The sequence below is a fragment of the Haliotis cracherodii genome, unplaced genomic scaffold (assembly GCF_022045235.1).
Source record: "Haliotis cracherodii isolate W230 unplaced genomic scaffold, xgHalCrac1.p SCAF_3, whole genome shotgun sequence".
NCBI classification, from domain to species: domain Eukaryota; kingdom Metazoa; phylum Mollusca; class Gastropoda; order Lepetellida; family Haliotidae; genus Haliotis; species Haliotis cracherodii.
In genome coordinates this window covers 74,812,942-74,827,193 of record NW_027266286.1, presented here as the reverse complement: position 1 = coordinate 74,827,193, position 14,252 = coordinate 74,812,942, and the positions used below count along the sequence as shown (strand labels likewise).

At 40.3% G+C, this 14,252-nt stretch overlaps 1 protein-coding gene across 1 annotated transcript; it reads left to right on the top strand.

Moving 5' to 3' along the window:
* The first annotated feature begins 2,986 nt into the window (after window positions 1-2,986).
* Window positions 2,987-4,180, top strand: LOC139475700 (uncharacterized). The gene is made up of 2 exons (XM_071258888.1): window positions 2,987-3,160; window positions 3,194-4,180. Exons 1-2 carry the CDS (start codon window positions 2,987-2,989, stop codon window positions 4,178-4,180), a joined length of 1,161 nt encoding a protein of 386 aa, XP_071114989.1.
* The last annotated feature ends 10,072 nt before the right edge of the window (window positions 4,181-14,252 follow it).

Here is a 14,252-nt window from a genome sequence, read left to right as displayed (position 1 = left end):
AGAGATATACACATACAAATAAGATAAGACACAATAGGTGCCATTGATGTAAATGTACTGGCTATGGTGGTCGGTATTTGGTACTTTCAAGTAAACACATACTTGTTATGAGCAAGTAAATACATGTACATTTCAAAAGTAGTTTTGTCTCGATACAAAACCAAATGCACACACTACATATACAAAGTTAACAATAGGCCCAAAGGGCCTGTATCGCTCACCTGGGTATTTACACAATCATGACAAAAATATACATATACAAAAATTGTACATGTGTAGTAGGTGTTAATTCTGCAGCTTGTAAATATGTATGTATTTTTAGTGTAGATAAGGTATCATGTCTTTTCTATTTCAGCTTGTTGATTCAACAGAGGGTTGTGTCATTTCCTGGTTTCTATCTATCATTAGTTGTGTCCTTATCAGTATTTGCTACTGATAACTTTCTACTGGGTCAAAGGTCAATGGTCCAGTCTATTTTACTTCCAAGGGTGTTTTATTCTATTGTTTGCTCGTCATTAGGTTTACCTGTTGTTACCCAATTAGTATACCTTTCAATTCAAATCCCTTTCTCACCTGCCATTGCTAATCTTATGCTGCACACACCCACCTGCACTGCACAGCAATGGATTGAGTATCAAGTTATCAAGGTTAGTAATCATAATTAATCTGTATCAATCTAAACATTATAATTTCAATCATTAGTATAAATCAAGTAATAAATAATAAAATAGGTTTTAAATAACTTGTAAACATAAACAAACGATAGGTTGAGTGAATGAGGTGAGTGTGATGAGATTAGGGTCTGATTCATGAGTATTGCTTATCTTTACATATATTTTATATTTCAATGCATTGGTTATTTGGTATTTTGTGTATTTTTGGTATTTGATGCATATTTGCTATTATTTAGTAAATCTGGTGTATTTCTAGACTTTGTACATATCTCTCTAGATGTATGCATGTATTTATTGATAGTTGTATGAATGAATGACTGAAGTTGTATTTCAGTGATGCATGTATATGCCGTGATTATATATGTTATTTACAATATTATAATTAATATTGTATCTGTATTTAGTTTCATGTGACTGTCGAATGAGACGACTGGCAGAAGGCATGTTACACTCTCGTGTCACACACAGGGTATGTTTTGTATATAGTTTATCTATATAATATGTTCATGTTGTGCATTCATTATGCATAATATGATTAGATGATGATTTAATGATTTCCTCAGTTATGCGTTTAATAATGTGTAATGATATTGTCTTTTGTATATGAAGGTACATCTGCACTGATAAGTTATCGAGGCAGAAATATATTTGTGTATCTGCTGTAACGATGTAATGAGTTATGAAGAAGCAGATCGATACTTTACATTTAATGTGTTATTGTACATTTATTCTGAAACACGTGATATATTGTGATTTTAAATTGTTTCAGGAGTGTCTTCTATATGCCTTGCTGAATAAACTGAATTTTCTCACAACCCCGTGGACTGTAATCTCTTGCAACTAAGGATTACACATAAGGTCTACAACATTGGAGCCCCCAGTGAGGATTCAGCGGTGTTCCAGCGTCTCAGCAGTGACCAACATAGACTTGATGATGTGCTGCTAGGTATATTTTTGTGATGTGCTTCATAGAGACAAACTGATATATCAATTTGATAGCAGTTTCTATAATTGATTTGATTTTCATTTATCAATTACTGGATAAGTGATTGACTTGTGATACAGTGATTCGGTTTTCCATCCACTATGACTGAGTCCATATCTACTTCCATCAGATGAATTGAAGATATCTCCAAGAATAGTATACTTTGTATAACTAGACTTTCACCATAAAGGCATTCAGATCATGTCGCCATAAAGGCACAGACTAACCACACTGTGTTGTTTACTTCCAGTGTTGTGTTCATTTCTATCATTACTTCTGCATTTATATTCTGTATAAGATTTATGTTTTGATATTTACATTTGTGTGACATATTCATATGCATACATTTATCCTTGTTTAAACACCAGCAATTATGAATATTTAATTGTGCTCTGTTTATAGTGTTTTTTACATTTAGTTTTGATGCGCTAATTAGTTGTTTTTTAGTCAGTTGAAGAATTTGATTTGTCTGAGTGTGTATAAATTTGATTAAATTTACTTCTAAACTTTGCTTCATCAAAACTTAGTAAAAACTTAGTATCAAGCTTACTTAATTTAGTATATTATTCAATTCAGTAATTGCACATTGCACTTTATTGCTGCTGCGCTATACTAATTAATTTAATAATATCCCAAATCCCCTCGTCGACATTTAGTTAGGCTTTTGTGCTTTTGGTTCTTGTATTCTGTGTTTTGTTTATATTTTGCATCAGGTCATAAGGTGTTCTGTTTATTTTTTGTCGTGTTTCTCGCATTTCCCTGGTCGTATGTTGTGTGCTCGTGTTGACGCGTTGTTGTCACGCAGTGTTGCATCGGCTTGACGTGATATTTTCGGGCAGAGCTGTCGAAATTTGATGGTGCATTCCGTGTTTTTACATTGAATACCATATAAAACTTGGGTGTTTGTGTTATTCTTTTGCAATCTTCTCTGAATTTAATTGTGTTTATTACCTAATCTCAATTGGTTTAGTGATGTGCACTTCAGGTAGTTTAGTTTAGTTTACTTAGTTTAGATGTAAGTACTTACTTAGTTTAGTTTGAGTACTCAATTAAGGTTTCATTCTTAGTTTAGTACTTAGTCATTAGTTGCCACGTGGTATTAGTGTATGTTTCACTCACTTACAAGCATGTAAGCTTGCCACATATTCCCTCGCACACAAACAGTTAGTTTGTGCTGTTAGTCTATTACCCTTTACTTCTACCACAAACTCCGTTGTTTGTGCTGTTCACCATTCAACATATTTTTGTGTTTGTTTGTGCATTTCTACTTTGTGCTACATTTTCACACAGGAGTTTGTCTTCGTAATTTCACTGGTAAATCTACAAAATGGAACTCAGCAAAGAGGAAATGGAAAAGATGATTGTTGCCTTTGAGAAGGCAGGATTGAAACCTAAAGCTGATACAGCGGAGGATTTCAAAGACTGGATCACTTCTGTCTCAGAACAGGAAGTTATAATTAAACAGGAAGTTGATCTTGGAGCTAGTGCTTCAGTGAATGATGTTGCTCCGACTAGTAGTACTACACAACAGAAGACTGTCAGTACTCACGCATATCACAGCTTCCCTAAACTTACAGTGTTTAGTGGGGAGCCAGGCAAGGATAGTGAATATGACCTTTGGCGATATGAGGTCGACTGCTTGATTGAGGCCAAAACACACAGCAATGAGGTGATTCTACAAGCCATACGGAAATCCCTCAAGGGTGAAGCTGCTCTTTCAGCAATGAAGCTTGGTCACAAAGCTTCAATAACAGACATCCTATCCAAGTTGAAGAGTGCTTTTGGGACACTTCGGAGAATTTCTGTACTCATGTCCGAGTTTTACAGTGCCACTCAAAAGGATGGTGAAGATGTTACTGGTTGGAGCTGTCGGCTTGAGAGATTACTCTACCAGCTGGTTTGTCAGAAGTCTATATCCCATGCCGAGCAAGATGAGATGTTGAGGTCAAGGTTGTGGGATGGCTTGAATCCTACTCTTAAGGGACTAGCAGGCTACAAATATGAGTCTCTCAAGAGTTTTGATGACCTTCGTCTATGCCTAAGAGAGTTGGAGTTCGACTTGCATCGTGGGACTGTTCCTCAACATAAAGGGAAGCAAGCCATAGTGAAGCAAGCGTCTTCTGAGAAGACAACAGAGCCTGACCACTATTCTGAACTTAAAGATATGTTGAAGCAAATGAAGTCGGAGATTACTGGCATAAAGGATCATCAAACTCAAATGACGACACAGATCAATCAGCTTCAGTCAGGGCAACCAGATGTTAGGGCTAGAGGTCGTGGTAGATCAGGATATCGAGGTGCTTATGGTTCCACACAGGACACATCAGCGTCAGTGAATCAGTCTGAGAGTGCTTCTGGATCAGATATTCCTCCATCTCAAGAGAGTACACAGCAACGACCATTCCCTGTTTGTTGGAATTGTGGTTATCCTGGTCATCTTTCATATGGTTGTCGTGTCCGACAGGATCATCGCCGGAGACCTTTAAACTCCAACAGGCCTATGGGCAGGGGGCACTCCTAGGTCAAGATCTACGCCCCAGAGGACGACATGTCATGGGAAAGCTTGTGGGTCATTCTAATGAGGTCAAGCTACAAGTTGAGGGTGTCACAACCAGAGCTTTACTTGACACTGGAGCGACAGTGTCTCTTGTGTCTCAGTCTTTTTATGATTCCTTCTTGAATCATTTACCAATTGAGCCTTTGGGTTGCATGTTGAATATCGAACATGCTGGTGGTGATTCTTTGCCTTACATAGGTTTTGTTGAGGTTGGAGTCAGTTCCGATGGTTGTGGTCTTGGTGATTGTGTCACTTCTTGTTTGCTTCTTGTTGTACCTGATACTAAGTACAACCATAAGGTACCTATTTTACTTGGCACAAATGTACTTTCACATTTGTTGGGTGAGTGTAAGTCTGCTTATGGTGTTCGTTTTCTTCAATGTGCAGACTTGTTTACTCCTTGGTATTTGACATTTCGGAGTATGGTTGTTCAAGATAAGGAACTATCGAGGAATGGAGGAGTACTTGGCTACTTGAAGTCATCAGAGACAAGCAGAGTGATGATTCCACCCAACTCTCATGTCACTATTAAGGGACAACTATGCCATAGCGTACCATACCGTCAAGTATGTGCCCTTATACAAGCTACTCAAGACTCAGTGTTACCCAGGGATCTTGATGTTGCACCTACTCTATTGACCTATGATCACACCATGCCATATGACATTGATGTACTTGTGTCCAATGTTACCACTCGAACAGCTGTTGTACGTCCTAAGGATCTATTATGTGAGCTTCAGCCCGTCTCCATAGAAGGAATGACACCAACTATGCCTTCAGATCCTGATACTTTGCTTGCCCAGATAGAGTTTGACCGTGATGGACTTACAGAAGATGAGATAGATCAAGGACTTGGAGTTATTCAGCGCTACAGTAATATATTCTCCAAAAGTGAAGATGATCTTGGTCACTCATCACGTGTCCGACATAGGATAGACCTCGTAGACGACACGCCTTTCAAACAACGACATCGTCGTATTCCTCCTGGAATGTTTGAAGATGTAAAGCAACACTTGAATGACCTATTGTCTGCTGGAGTGATAAGGCCCTCACACAGCCCTTGGGCATCAAACATTGTTCTGGTTAAGCGCAAGGATGGTCGTTTACGACTTTGTGTTGATTACCGCCAGTTAAATCAGAGGACAATAAAGGACAGTTATGCATTACCCCGTATAGAAGAGCTTCTTGACAGCCTTGGTGGGATGAAATTTTACTCAGTGCTGGACATGAAGAGTGGATACTACCAGGTGGAGCTTGAGGAAGAACACAAACAGCGCACAGCATTTACTGTAGGCCCACTTGGGTTCTACGAGTATAACCGAATGCCTTTCGGTCTGTCCAATGCTCCCGCCACCTATCAGCGCCTCATGGAGAAGTGTTTGGAAGGCCTGCATCTCCGTATTTGTCTCATCTACCTGGATGACTTAATTATATTCTCCAAGACCTATGAGGAGCATGTAGAACGCCTCAGACTAGTCTTCCAGCGTCTCCAGGAGTGTGGCCTCAAACTTGCTACTAAGAAATGCAAGTTTTTCAAACGGAAGGTCAGGTATGTGGGATATATAGTGTCAGCTGAGGGAATTGAAGCAGACCCAGACAAGATCGACAAGATCAAGAACTGGCCTGTTCCCAAGAACGCTGAGGATGTTCGTCGTTTCCTGGGTTTCGCAGGGTATTACAGGAAATTTGTACAGAACTTTTCCAGGATTGCACGTCCTTTGTCGGTCTTGATGCCCTCCACACCACAGAGGAAGAGCAAGTCACGGAAGCATGTACCTCCAATTGACTGGCAGTGGGAAGAAGCACAGCAGGATTCTTTTGACAAGTTGAAGTCCTGTCTGTCAAGTCCTCCAGTTCTAGGATATCCAGACTTTTCTAAGCCCTTCGAGCTCCACACAGATGCCAGTGCTCAGGGATTAGGAGCTGTTATATACCAGGAGCAAGATGAGGTATCTAGAGTTATAGCCTACGCCAGTAGAGGACTCACACGCTCAGAACGGAACTATTCAGCTCACAAATTGGAATTTTTGTGCCTCAAGTGGAGTGTGACCGAAAAGTTCCATGACTACTTATATGGAAACGAGTTTTTAGTCTTTACAGACAACAACCCACTTACGTATGTCTTAACTACTGCAAAGTTAGATGCCACAGGACACAGGTGGTTGGCTGCTTTATCCATGTACAACTTCACCATCAAGTACAGACCTGGAAAGTCTAATGCGGATGCAGATTCCTTGTCAAGATTGCCAGTTTGTGAAGAAGTCAGAAGTGAAGTTGTTCACGCCATCTGTGGGAAAGTGCAGGTGTCCAGCTTGGTCGAGACCATCTGTTTGTCTGTCGATAGCATGTCCCAGGATGATGTTTCTGTTGTTGAGGAACAATGTCGAACCAATGCCAAGGAATGGAGTAAGACTCAGCGTAGAGACCCAGACTTGTTAGACATTATTGATTCTCTTGAATCAGGACAGAGATTGGACCGCAAGATGTACAGAGATAATCCTGTTATGACTGGTCTGCTCAAGAACTACAATCATTACAAGCTTATTGAGGGTGTTCTCCTCAAAGTTACTGTGACAGCAGATGGTACTCAGGGACAGCTAGTTTTGCCTTCAAGATGTAGACTTGCTGCACTCCGTAGTTTGCATGATGACTCGGGACATCCTGGCAGAGACCGCACTTTATCTCTTTTAAGAGAGAGATTCTATTGGCCAGGCATGGCACAGGATGTTCAGAAACACCTAGAGTCTTGTGACAGATGCTTAAAGAGGAAGGCGACCACTGACAAAGCACCACTAGTTAACATCGTGACCACACAGCCCCTAGAGCTGATATGCATGGACTTTTTGACTATCGAGGCATCCAAAGGAGGTCACCAGTATGTGTTAGTGGTCACCGACCACTTTACCAGGTATGCGCAGGCCTATTCATGTCGGAATACCTCAGCAAGAACAACAGCTGAACTATTCTTCAACCATTTTGTTGTACATTATGGTCTTCCACAGAGAATACATTCCGACAAGGGTGCCAACTTTGTTGGAAACCTCATGACTGAGTTGTGCCACCTTTTGCACATTGAGAAATCGTCCACTACCCCATACCACCCTATGGGTAATGGGATGTGCGAACGATTTAATAGGACTTTGTGTAACATGCTCGGTACTTTAGATCCTGAAGCAAAGAAAGACTGGAAGACACGTGTTGGGCCATTAGTGCACGCCTACAACAGCACAAGGCATGAGTCTACTGGGTACTCACCTTTTTATCTTATGTTTGGCCGACACCCAAGGCTTCCAGTCGATGTTGCTTTTGGTCTTGACATAGAGCCAAGCAAGCCAAGAACAACCTTACAGTACACAAAATCCTTGAAGGAAAGGTTGGACCAGGCCTACAAGTTAGCATCCCAAAAGGCAGATCAATCTCGTAGTCAGCAGAAGGATTTCTACGACAAACGTGTGAGAGCTGCAGTTCTGGATGTTGGCGATAGGGTGTTAGTACGAGTTGTGGCTTTTGAAGGACGACATAAGATCCAGGACAAATGGGAAGGTGACATTTATGTTGTGATCCATCAGCCTAACCCTGATGTACCTGTCTACACTGTCAGGAAGGAAAATGGACAAGGACGCACCAGGACCCTGCATAGAAATTTGTTACTTCCTGTGAGTTCTCTTCCACGTCAAGACGTCACACCCCCTAAGGCTGCTCCCAGAACTAGTGTTCCTAGACAAACGGTAGTTCCTAGAAGATCAAGGAGAATCCAAGGACAAGACCCAGATTCTGATGAAGATGAGGATATTGACTTCATAGTTGTTTCCACTACATCACAGCCGTCAGTGTCAACTTCTAGAGAAGTTGATAGGCCAACTGAGGTTAGAGTAGATGAAGATAGAGTTTCTACTTCAAGTGATCAGGATGTGGAAGAGCCTGCAGATTCTGTTCAGGAACAGGATCAAGAGTCCGATGTGGATCAGGCTGAGGATCAGTCATCAGAATCTGCAACCTCAGACACAGCTTCTGTACCAGAGGATGTCACTCCTGCAGTTCAAGACCAGGATCTAGAACCGATTAGAGGATGTGACAACTCAGTTCCCCAGGTAGCTCCTAGACCAGTACCAGCTCCTAGACGCTCTACCCGGGAACGGAGAAAGCCTCAGTGGATGCAATCTGGAGATTACGTAATGTCTGCTATCACTGATGCTCCAGAGGACTGGAGAAGTCGAGCTGATTATCTGCTTTCACTGATAGGTACAGGAGTAGTAAATGACGTCACAGCCAAGAGTATGCTTTTGTCCCTTATTTCCGGTCATGACAAATGATGAGGACATCATTTTGCCGAGGGGAGGAAGTATGTAGTAGGTGTTAATTCTGCAGCTTGTAAATATGTATGTATTTTTAGTGTAGATAAGGTATCATGTCTTTTCTATTTCAGCTTGTTGATTCAACAGAGGGTTGTGTCATTTCCTGGTTTCTATCTATCATTAGTTGTGTCCTTATCAGTATTTGCTACTGATAACTTTCTACTGGGTCAAAGGTCAATGGTCCAGTCTATTTTACTTCCAAGGGTGTTTTATTCTATTGTTTGCTCGTCATTAGGTTTACCTGTTGTTACCCAATTAGTATACCTTTCAATTCAAATCCCTTTCTCACCTGCCATTGCTAATCTTATGCTGCACACACCCACCTGCACTGCACAGCAATGGATTGAGTATCAAGTTATCAAGGTTAGTAATCATAATTAATCTGTATCAATCTAAACATTATAATTTCAATCATTAGTATAAATCAAGTAATAAATAATAAAATAGGTTTTAAATAACTTGTAAACATAAACAAACGATAGGTTGAGTGAATGAGGTGAGTGTGATGAGATTAGGGTCTGATTCATGAGTATTGCTTATCTTTACATATATTTTATATTTCAATGCATTGGTTATTTGGTATTTTGTGTATTTTTGGTATTTGATGCATATTTGCTATTATTTAGTAAATCTGGTGTATTTCTAGACTTTGTACATATCTCTCTAGATGTATGCATGTATTTATTGATAGTTGTATGAATGAATGACTGAAGTTGTATTTCAGTGATGCATGTATATGCCGTGATTATATATGTTATTTACAATATTATAATTAATATTGTATCTGTATTTAGTTTCATGTGACTGTCGAATGAGACGACTGGCAGAAGGCATGTTACACTCTCGTGTCACACACAGGGTATGTTTTGTATATAGTTTATCTATATAATATGTTCATGTTGTGCATTCATTATGCATAATATGATTAGATGATGATTTAATGATTTCCTCAGTTATGCGTTTAATAATGTGTAATGATATTGTCTTTTGTATATGAAGGTACATCTGCACTGATAAGTTATCGAGGCAGAAATATATTTGTGTATCTGCTGTAACGATGTAATGAGTTATGAAGAAGCAGATCGATACTTTACATTTAATGTGTTATTGTACATTTATTCTGAAACACGTGATATATTGTGATTTTAAATTGTTTCAGGAGTGTCTTCTATATGCCTTGCTGAATAAACTGAATTTTCTCACAACCCCGTGGACTGTAATCTCTTGCAACTAAGGATTACACATAAGGTCTACAACACATGTATATAATACTGCAAATATTTCGTACTTTTGACTTAGTAAGCATTTAAAATAGGTGGATGACAAATCTGACAGCATGAACGTGTATTTCTCTTGATACAAAAAGAGCATAAAGACCTGAACCGTTTCCATGTTATGATCCAGGATCTAAGTTTCCAGGGGCAGGGCTGGACTCCAGGGCCAATCCAATTGGCATAATTGCATTATTCTCTTCATAACAAACAAGTGTATGCAATGTATCTGTTTATTATAGGGTGGGGATAATATTGGTTTGCATGTTATGGTCAAAGTTCTAACTCCTTTGTGAGTGCCGGACAGATGAACAGAAGGGCCAGTCCTGGTAGAATATGTGCATTCCTCTCATTATACTCTCAATTGTACATATGGTTATACGGTGGGGATCTTAACTGTGTCAAAGTTATAAACTCTTTTTAGCCCCGCCCCTCAGTACCCGGGGGTCGGGATGGGATTCAGACCCTCCATTTCACCAATTTTAACCCCCACACCAACCAAATATGGTTTAGATCTATCTTTTAATTCCAGAGAGGAAGTCGTTTAAAGCAATAACACCAAATTAGCCCTATTTCGCCCCGCCCCTCAGCCCCTTGGGGGGCGATCAGCCCTTCCATTTGTACAATTTTGAATCCTCTCGAGTTGATGTTTATTTCTCATAAATCACCGTGGTGACATAAAGAAGTTGTCAAGAGAGCCAAATATACAAAGAAATGAGACAATAATTAGTGGAGCATACGCAGTCCATATTTTACATACTGGGCTAGTCGTATGAGGAGAGGTTTAAAAGAACAAGTCATAAGTGAAACAAATTTTTCAGTATTTGGATATTTACAATAATATAATGGGAGATATGTATTTCTTAAATGATCCAATTCAGGGCATTCTAGTATAAAATGGAATTCATCGCCAATTTTATTTTTACAGAGAGAGCAAAGCCTATCTTCCCTATTGAGGTTATACCATCGGCCAGTTTCTATTGGGAGTCGGTGGTTGGTGGTTCTGATTTTAGTAAGCCGGATGCGTAAATTATGAGGTAAATACAATAAGTAGTCTTCTACTGAGAGGATATCTTTATACAGATTATGATAGTCTCATTTTGAGGAATTTACTTTACTACTCCTCCAGCTTTGTAAACATTGATCTATAAGGACAGTTTTGACGTGAGCCTTTATCCATTGTACACTGGGAAATTCCTGAGACAGCCCAATGTGATTCAGACCTGTTCTTTGTAAAATACGTTGGATTTTATTTACAAGTGGGAACTTAAACTCTGGGTGGGTAATTTGGAGTTTTAACATAAGTTTGTACATTAAACCTGATAATTTGGTTTCTGATAGAACTAATTTACACCAATATGTCACCATTCTTAACTTAACATGGATGTTTAATGGGTATCTCCCTAATTCCCCGTACACCATGAAATCAGGGTAGTTTGCTTAACGTTCAAAATATATTTACAATATCTTAAATGAACACGTTCCAGAATAACAGTATTTTCAAAGCCCCAAACTTCGGATCCATACAACAATATAGGTTGAACAAGATAGTCAAACAGTTTAAGTTGACAGTCAATTGGTACTTCTAATACTCGTATTTTTCTAAAAAAAAGCAAACATTGCTCTAGAAGATTGGTCAGATAACCGTTCAATGGCTTTACAAAATCGACCGTTGCTTGAAAATAAAATGCCCAGAAAGACATATTGTTTTTCAATAAGGAGAATCGTATCTTGAAGTCTAAATGTACAGGCAATTTTAAAAGATCGTTTAGTAAAAGCTACAATTTTTGTTTTAGCAATGTTTACCTTGAGTTTCTAATGATTACAATAGTTTTCAAATACGTTTAAACATAGTTTCAGGTCGGAAGGTGTCTCGGACATTAGGACTGTATCGTCCGCACAAAGAATTACCAATAGCTTAATAAAACATCCAATTTCTTTTAGAACATAATCGTTAACTTTTTCACACCCAATAACGTCGTTATCTGACAAAAAGGTCATTTAGATAAAGGGCAAAGAGAAATGGCTATAAGTTTTCGCCTTGCCTGACTCCTATGTTACAAGGAAAGAATTCAGTGACACTAGATTATGAGAAACACATGATTTTATATGTTTGTACATGTTTTGATAACATTAAAGCATTTACCAGGGATATTACTTTGAATCATTTTGTACCATAGGCCACAACGCCAGACCGAATCGAAGGCCTTACTAACATCAACAAAAACACAATACAGCCTCTTATTATGGTTTAAGTATACATCTACGAGTGCTTTTAAAATAAACTGACGTCCAAAAGAAACTTTACCAACTGAAAATATAAATTTCAGACAAAGTATAAAAAAAATTTCGATGAAGTCTATCTAAAACACATAACCTAAATACAACAATAGTGTATGCAGAAGATGTTAATCGTCTGTTACATGTTTGCGAGATAAACACGTGCTCCACGGACAACTGCAAATGCGCGTGCGGGTAAGGGTATAAAACGATTGCAACGGCAAGTCAGACATCCACAGTGATAAAGAAAAATATTTTTAAAAATGCCACGACTCACAGTCGAACAACGTGAACGAGCCTTGGGTATGGTACAGATGGGAGCCGCCCACGCCCATATTGCACGAACCTTCGGTTGCTCCCCTGTTGCCGTTACCAACTTGATGCAACGTTACAGACAGACAGGGGGGACCGCTGACAGGCCAAGAACAGGCAGACCCAGGTTGACCACGCCCCATGATGACCGGTACTTGCGTACCTTGCACCTCCGAAATCGCTTCCTGACAGTGACGTCATCGGCGACAAATGCCTTAGGTCACAGGGTTAGTCGACAGACAGTGGCTAGGAGACTCGGGGCTTTTAGACCATACAGAGGACAGCTATTGACAGCGCAACATCGTCGTCTGCGATTGAGATGGGCCAGGACTGTACGGCGTTGGCAACGATGTGACTGGCAGAGGGTTGTCTTCACTGACGAATGTTTAGGGCTGATGGAAGACAACGTGTTTACCGCCGAAGGGGTGAACGATCGGCGGCGTGTTGCGTGCAGGAGGTCGTACCATATGGTGGAGGGAGTGTCATGGTGTGGGGAGGGATCTGTGGGCAGGAGAGGACACCGCTGGTCATCGTTGACGGAAACTTGACAGCTCAGCGGTACATGGATAACATCCTTCGTCCAGTTGTCCTACCATTTCTCCAACAGCAGCCACGTGGTGTCATTTATCAGCATGAGAACGCTAGAGCCCATACAGCCAGAATTGTCACTATCTTCCTCGCAGCCAACAACGTCAACGGCCTGCCGTGGCCTGCACGCTCATCCGACATGTCCCCCATAGAACACCTCTGGGACTTGATGGATCATCGTGTTCGACAACGACCACACTCTCCAGCCAACCGGCAAGAACTGATCTTGGCCCTCCAAGAAGAATGGCGTCAAATCCCACGTGACCTCATCAGACGACTGACTTTTTCTGTGCGTCGAAGAGTTGTTGCGTGTATTGAGGCATTTGGTGGTCACACACGATACTAATGGAATGACTTGCTATTGATCGTGAGCGATTGTTTATGTACTCTGCCTATTGTCCATGATTCTGAAAGCTCGAGTTTTGTACCACAGCCAACTTTGGGGGGCTCTGACGTCATTCTCGGTCGCGGTATGATTGTCATTTTCAGTGCATCATTTGCTTGATCAAGGTGGGTGTACTCCTAATGACGCTATCATTACTAACATGGAATGTACGTGGAGTTCTCCACGGTACGGACTATATTCGTCAGACATTGTCTCGACATTTGATGTTGTGGCCTTACAGGAGCATTGGCTGCCTGCAAATAGAATGTCTAAATTAAATATGTTTCAGGATCTAAATTTGATATCCTATAATGCTGTTTCTCCGGAAACATGCTGTTTTCGGGGATCAGATGGACTAGCAATCTTAGTTAATAGCAACAGCGAGTGGAAAGCTCACTATATCACTGTAAGCACAGACCACACAATAGCTATCAAACTAACTCGGCGACACTACTGTGATATTTATGTAATAGCATGTCGCCTACCTTCAACTAATGTACTACATTCTGTGTATTGTGACGCCCTTAACGAACTCATAGATATGTATGATGATCTCTGTGAACAGGGTGTTACTTTTATCCTTGGTGATCTTAATGCAGATATTTGTAAGCACAATCTCTCTGCCAGGGATAAGCTAGTTAGCACTGCTATATCTGATAGACACCTCCTACACACCATTAGTGAGCTCGCAACTCATTCCCCACGTTATACATGTAGATCCAAGGGTAACACCTTAAAGAGTATGATTGACTATATCCTGGTACCCTCGTGGATAGAAAACCATGTTACCGATCTCCATGTTATATATACATGCCCTTATACGGTGTCAGATCATCTCCCATGTT

Coding starts and splice junctions, on each gene's coding strand:
- LOC139475700 (XM_071258888.1), top strand. CDS start 2,987: ATGGAACTCAGCAAAGAGGAAATGGAAAAGATGATTGTTGCCTTTGAG. Junction 3,161..3,193: donor CTAGTGCTTCAGTGAATGAT/GTTGCTCCGACT, acceptor ACACAACAGAAG/ACTGTCAGTACTCACGCATA.